The sequence below is a fragment of the Pinus tabuliformis genome, chromosome J (assembly GCF_031772625.1).
Source record: "Pinus tabuliformis cultivar Carrire ecotype Pingquan chromosome J, CPIR1, whole genome shotgun sequence".
Classification (NCBI taxonomy): domain Eukaryota; kingdom Viridiplantae; phylum Streptophyta; class Pinopsida; order Pinales; family Pinaceae; genus Pinus; species Pinus tabuliformis.
Window position 1 is genome coordinate 1478056767 of NC_142295.1, and position 7155 is coordinate 1478063921.

General features: G+C 40.3%; 1 protein-coding gene across 1 annotated transcript; it reads left to right on the forward strand.

Annotated features, from left to right (window-relative positions):
- The first annotated feature begins 512 nt into the window (after positions 1-512).
- Positions 513-3370, forward strand: LOC149232965 (uncharacterized). The gene is made up of 2 exons (XM_089382057.1): positions 513-1752; positions 1929-3370. The coding sequence occupies exons 1-2, from the start codon at positions 513-515 to the stop codon at positions 3368-3370; spliced, it is 2682 nt and encodes an 893-aa protein (XP_089238183.1).
- Positions 3371-7155: the final 3785 nt, after the last annotated feature.

Consider the following 7155-nt stretch of genomic DNA (forward strand, 5'->3'; position numbering starts at 1 on the left):
TTTTTTTATAAAAACAAAATTTAAAAAAAATCAAAATTTAATTTCATTATTAAAATTGTTTAAAATATAATTTTTATTAAAATTGTTTAATAAATTAAAATTTAATAATTTCTATTAAAATTGTATAATAATTTTTTTTTTTTTCAAAAAAAAAATCGTTTAAAAAAAAGTTATATTTATTTATTTTTTTGTTTGTTTTTAAATAAATAATGAAAATTATATATATATATATATATATATATATATATATATATATATCTATCTATATATATATATATATATATATATATATATTAAATCAAAAGCACAAATTTTTTTGTAAGTTTAAAATGTTTTTTAATTGGAAAAGACGTATATTTTTAAAATTTTGATTTTTTTTTTTTTTTTTTTTATAAGTTAATCTCTACGCGCGCGGCCGGCTCCTCTGCTCTCAAGCTAGGGTTCTGCGACCTACAGCGCCGCCCAGGCTGCTGCGCCCCTGCGCACAGCCTCACCCTCCACTCTGCAGCCGGATGGAGACTCCTGAGAGCTCTGCCCCCCCAGCGGATCCGCCCCCTGAAGTCGCAGCGTTCAGAAATTTGATTGCAAATGGGACAAATCGCCCTCCTTCTGCATCACAACAGAAATTTATCAAAAGAATGGAGAAGATACCCTCTGTTGCCTTGCCAGAGGAGGACACCTGCAAAGCGGCTCTGAATTTGGCAGAAAGAGGCCTCATAGGCCAGTTTACAGGCCTATGGCCCTCCCCCAAATCCGTGGAGGAATGGACCCAGAGAAACTGGAAACCTCTGATAAAAGATGGAGTGAAGAGTTATTTTGTTGGCAAAGGGTGCTTCGTTTTTGTTTTCGAAAACAAGGAAGACAGAAGTTTAATATTCAAAAACGGTCCCTACTTCATGGGGCCACAGGGATTGTATTTAAATCAATGGAACCCAGACTTTGATCCCTCTCAAGACGTTCCATCTGCTGTGCCGGTCTGGGTAAGGCTCCCCCATCTTCCCCTTCATTGCTGGAATCAAAAATCGTTTCAGACCATTGGGAACGCACTAGGTAAATACATAGATCAGGCTGTTAGAAGAGACCAATATTCCTGTGCGCGTATCTGCGTCGAAGTGGACCTTGAAGAAGGATTGCCTGAAGCGATCAAGCTCTCGGTGGCAGGGTGGACGCACATCCAAGAGCTCGACTATGAACAGCTCCCCTTTAAATGCAGACATTGTCATGGCTACGGTCACTTTGCCAAGCACTGCAAGAAGAAAGCGGAGGAACAACCAGAAAAACAGAATGGAGATCAATGGACCTTAGTCCAGAGAACAGCCCAAGCAAAGAAAGATGCAGGAAAAAGCGCAGCATCAGGGGACAGAAACATCAACATCCCATCTCAGGAAGAGGGAGAAAAAGCAAAAGGAACCGAGGAGTCACAACCTGATCCACCGAACAAAGAACAGGAAAAAGAGAACCAAGAGGAAACCCCTCCTGCAAGCAAAGAGGGAGGGGGAGACATCCAAGGCAGCCCCTCTAACCCCACCTATGCAGAAATCATAAAGAAAAATCTAGTCGAAAGCTCTGAGTCCTCAGAGGAAGAGCTCTTTGAGAGACCATTAAAACGACCCGGAAGGAAATCCCGCAAGGAAAAAAGAGAAGAAGAAGCAGAACGGTTCAAAACCCAAGGGAGCCAATCCACGATAGAAATGACAATCGGAAGAAGCAGCAGGCCCAGGTCATCCAAGGGTGGCTCCACCCCTAACATAGGTAAATAATGAAGCTAGTCTCTTGGAATTGCAGAGGATTGGGGAACCCCGCAAAAATAGAAGCAGTAAAGGATCTTTTAAAGTCGGAACCTACTGACATCCTCATGCTCTAAGAGACTAAGATAGCAGGCCAAGCCCTGCTAGAAACAAGCAAATTAAAATGGAAGAAAAATGCAGGCTTAGCTGTCAGCGCTCGGGGCTCCTCGGGAGGTTTGGCAACTCTCTGGAACGAAGATCAATTTCAGCTGATCAACTCTCACGAGACCCTGCATTGGATATGCACAGAAATAACTCACATTCCAAGTAAGTTACCTTTCTCTCTAGTCAATCTTTATGTACCTGTCAATTACTCCGAAAAAAGAGATTGCTGGAATTCTCTGGCAGAGTTTCTTGAGCAGGAATCCCCCACCAATATCATTCTCGCTGGGGATCTCAACATAGTTTTGAAAGCCAAAGAAAAAAGAGGAGGTACCAACTCTAAGGACCCGATGGTGGGAGTAGTGGAGGAGCTTGCCCAGCACTGGGATCTGCAAGATTTTAACCCAAGCCAAGGCTTATTCACCTGGTCAAACAACAAAACAGGAACAAATCATATCTCTGCTCGACTGGACCGATTTCTCGTGCAAACCTCCCTCCTCATGAACAATAAAATCATAACAACAAAAATTCTGCCCAAGTTGTCCTCTGACCACAAGCCAATCCAACTCTGTTTAGAAGATGAGGAGGATTTGGGCCCCATTCCATTTCGTTTTTCTCCTCAATGGATCGAAAGGGAAGGCTTTTTGGAGACTGTGAAAGCAGCTTGGGACACCTCCATTTCAGGCTCTCCAAGCTTCGTTTGGGAGCAAAAGCTGAAGCTCACCAAAAAAGCTTTGAAGGAGTGGATCAAGAAACCAGCTCCCAACCCCATCTCTCTTAGAGTCGCAGCAGTACAGGCTTTGCACTCACTACAAAATGACATGGAAAGCAAAAATATTAATGAAGAACTCTTGGACAAGGAAACAAAAGCGCAGAGAGCAGCCTACCAATCTTTTAGAAAAGAGGAAGAATATTGGAGATTAAAGTCTAGGAGCATGTGGCTAAAAGCCGGGGATCGTAATACCTCTTTCTTCCACCGACAGTACAGGGCCAGACTGTCAAGGAACCATATAGCAGAAATAAAGACTTCGTCGGGCCAAATCTGCAAGGGCTTTCAACAAGTCAAAGAAGCAGCAGAATTACACTTCCAAAACCTCTACAACTCGGATGCTCAAGGTGAAGAAGCGGACGAAGCAGATTTCCTCAACCACATCCCCTCCTTAATCTCACCGGAGGACAACTCAGAACTATGCAAGCCTGTTTCAGAGGAGGAAATAATCAAAGTTATCTGGTCTATGGATTCCGACAAGGCCCCTGGGCCGGACGGATTCACCATTCATTTCTACAAAGTATGCTGGGATATCATAAAATACGATCTGCAAAAGATGATAAGGGGATTCATGACAAAAGCTAAAGTAGGTGGTAGCACCAACTCAACCTACTTAGCTCTGATTCCCAAAGACTCTAACCCGAAACCTTTGCCAGATTCAGGCCAATTTCGTTATGCAATGCCTCCTATAAGATTTTGGCAAAGTTGTTAGCCAACAGAATAAAGCCTCTGCTTTCCAGAATTATCTCTAACTCCCAAGGAGGCTTTGTGGAAGGTAGACACATTCTGGACAATGTCATTCAAGTGCAGGAGACTATACACTCAAGCAAGCAGAGGAAAGAGAAAGGTATGCTCATAAAGCTAGATATGGCGAATGTGTTTGACAGAGTCAACAGAGTATTCCTCAGCAAAGTTTTGCTCTCCTTTGGTTTTTCCACTCAGTTTGTTAACCTCTTAAAAGCATGTATGAATAATCCATGGATTGCCCCCCTCATAAATGGCAGGCCTGCCAATTTCTTTAAAGCCAAGAGAGGCATCAGGTAGGGATGCCCGCTCTCCCCCTATCTTTACATAATATTGGCTGAAGCATTAAGTCGAAAACTTGAAGCTGAAAGACTGTCAGGATCCATTTCGGGCCTCAAACCCTCCAACAGAGTAAGACCCCTGAACCATGCATTATTCACAGATGACTCAATCCTGTTGGGGGGTGCCTCAATTAGAATAGCAAAGGCCTTCGACACGGTCATCAGGAACTATTGCAAAGTCTCAGGAACCTTGGTAAATGAAAGAAAAAGCGAAGTCTACAGCTGGAATACAGATCAACAGGAGCTCAATAATATAGCTAACACACTTGGATTCAAAGGGCATTCCCAATGGGATAGAATCAGATATCTTGGGCTCCCCATAATCTCAGGGGTGAATAAGAGATCGTTATGGAGTGACATAATTTGCAAATTTAAAACCAAGATCTCGAAATGGGGAGGATACTGGTTGACAAAAGGAGGCAAGGTCATTTTAATTAAATCTCAGCTCTCTTCCTTAATTATTTACCAAGCAGCCTTTCTGCTTGCTCCCAGAAATGTCATGGATCAAATCTCCTCTTTCCTCAGAGATTTCCTTTGGCAAGGAGGCAGGGGCAATGATAAGAAACAACATCTTGTAAACTGGGAAACTGTCAAGAAGCCCATCGCTGAAGGAGGACTGCAAATTCGAGATCCTTCTCTGGTCAACCTCGCCTTAGGCAGCAAAATTCTGTGGAAAATGATCAAAGAACCAGGACATCCTGTAAGTGCCATATTGCGGTCAAAGTATACAAATAAAATTGATTTGAGAAATCTCCAATTGAGTTACACAGCTAACAGCACGCTGTTGTGGAAGCTTTGTTATAAGAGCTGCAATTTTTTCAAAAGAAATGTCTATAGAATTCCAGGAAATGGTAAACAAACTCGTCTTTGGCAGGATCGGATAATGGGACAAAATCCGCTAAGCGAAAATGAGGAAATCGCTGACTTAAGGGAATGGCTCATTTCTGTTGGGAAGCAAAGTTTATTTGATATCTCCTCATGGGATCAGAGAGACGATTGGGCCGGCTGGGCAATCCCCGTGCCTCCTGCCCACCTGCAACTGCAAATGAATACATTCCTGAAACTGATCGAAGACGCTTCACCGATACATCGTTCACTGCAAGATCGGTGGGGCTGGGGCCAATCTGGAGAATATACAACAACAGAAGGATACAAAGCACTTCAGACTTCGGGAAACAATAAGTACAGTGCCGAGTTCTGGAAAAACGTTTGGGAGCCTTTAGCTCTCCCGAAAGTAAATTTTTTTTTCTGGACCCTGATTCACAACAAGATCTTAACTGGAGACAACCTCGCAAAAAGAAACTTCGATGGCCCTAACTGGTGCGTTCTTTGCAGAAGCAACGCCGAGACTGCCCAACATCTCTTCATCGACTGCCAGTTTGCAAAGGAAGTATGGGAATTAACGCTCCAAGATTTAAACATAAGCTCCCCCGCTCAGATATCTGTCCCAGATCTCTTCGCAGATTTGAGCCATCGCTATTCTCAGTATATTCCTCAAAAATCGATTTGGTACAAAATCTGGAACGCCCTGCCCAAATTTGTCTGTTGGAAGATATGGCTGGCCCGTAACCAGAAGATCTTTAAAGACCTACATCTCACTCCCTTGCAAGTAGCAGCTAAGGTCAGATCTCTTCTCCTAGAAGCGGCACAGCATCAGAACTACAAAGAGGATGCATCACTCCAGCAGGTAGAGAAAAGCTGGCTTGGAAAGTTTGAATTTCAAAACAGAAAAAATCTCCTTTCTCCACAAGCAGAGCCCCCAAACTGGAAAAAGAGAGACACAGATGAAACATTCCAGCACTGGTGGAGAGCTCAAAACTCCCACACAATCTTCTTTGATGGGGCTTCCAAAGGAAACCCCGGCCCCTCGGGCGCCGGTGGGATCATCTATTCCCCTGAAGGGCTCTCCCGAGATTCTTTCTGTTGGGGTCTTGGCCTGAAGACTAACAATCAAGCAGAGCTGCTCAGTCTCCTCAAAGCATGTCAAATTGCCAGAGAAAAAGGGATCAGAGACATTCAGGTTTTTGGAGATTCGGAGATTCTTATAAAGAAGCTGAATGCTGGAGAACTATTCAGAAATGCAGGCCTTAATAGATCTCTGGAAAGATTGAAAAGAGTGCTCTCCTCCTTTGCTTCCTACAAATTTTTCCATATACTTAGAAGCTCAAACAGCGAAGCGGATTTGATGGCCAACAAAGGGGCTACTCTGGATAAAGGGTTGTTGTTCATAAATGAGGACAGATATGTAGAAACTCCTTACTAAATGCTTAGATAGATCAGCTGATTTAGAAGTACAAGCATGATGTAAACAGGGCTGCTTTGGCAAAGCTCCACTCTTTTCCTACTATAAATAAAAAAAAAAAAACATATCCGTTATAGTTAAAAAAAAAAAAAAAAAAAAAAAAAATGATTTTTTTTAGTTTTTTTATTTTATTTTATAATTTAAGCTTATTTTTGTCTTTTTAGTTTTTTCTAAATGTTTTTAATATTTTTACTAGTTTTTAATTTTAATTTTTTTTTGGTTAATTTTCTATTTTTGTTTAATCTAGTTTGTTTTTAAATTATTTTTTTTTGCTAGTTTTTGTTAATGATTTTTTAAATCTTTCTATTTTTACTTACTTAATATATATATATATATATATATATATATATTTATTTTTCAAATTCTTTTATGGTTTATGAAACAATTTTTTTTTAAACATTTTTTTATTTAACGATGTATAGATATGTAGAATATCGGAAATGCAAAATATCAACCTTCTTCTTTAAATATGAAAATCAATAAAAACCCCACTACAAAAAAATAAAAATAAAAATAAATACTAGAAAATATGAAGAAGAAGACCACTTCCAAAATTGTTGAATTGAGACTTCTGTGATCCATAATAGTTATAAGAATAGCTTCGGCGTAAATCACATATAGAAAGACCTTTGTCGACACGTTTCGAGCCAGCAAGTGTGGCTCATCGTCAGGACTATGAGCCACACTTATTAAATTTACAAAATAATTATTTACATTTCATACATTACAAAATTTAAAGTAAAAAAATAGGTCTTTTAAAAAAAGGGTCTGATGCAGAATAACCATCTTTTAAAATTAGCATGAAAATCACTACCATTCACTACCATTCTAAAACACAATGTACATAAAAAAAATTAAAGCGCCAAAAACTATGCTCTAAAAAAAACATGTGTGTTCTACATCACCCATTTTCAAAATCAGGTCACTTTTTTGGTATCTCTACAAAACAGGTAACAGTATCAGTTCCCGTTTCAAATTTTACATTGTTGTCATTTACCTTAAAGGTGCGCAACTTAATGTGTCGATCGTGCCAGGCTTTTTCGCGTTGCTTTTGGACCTGTTGGTGAAATCCAGCTAGAAATATTTCTTCCTCAAGATCATCCAGCTGTG

Bases quoted from the DNA above. Each gene is read 5' to 3' on its own strand.
- LOC149232965 (XM_089382057.1), top strand. From the start codon at position 513: ATGGAGACTCCTGAGAGCTCTGCCCCCCCAGCGGATCCGCCCCCTGAA. The intron at 1,753-1,928 runs GTAAATAATGAA...AGAAAAATGCAG, and splicing joins TGGCTCCACCCCTAACATAG to GCTTAGCTGTCAGCGCTCGG.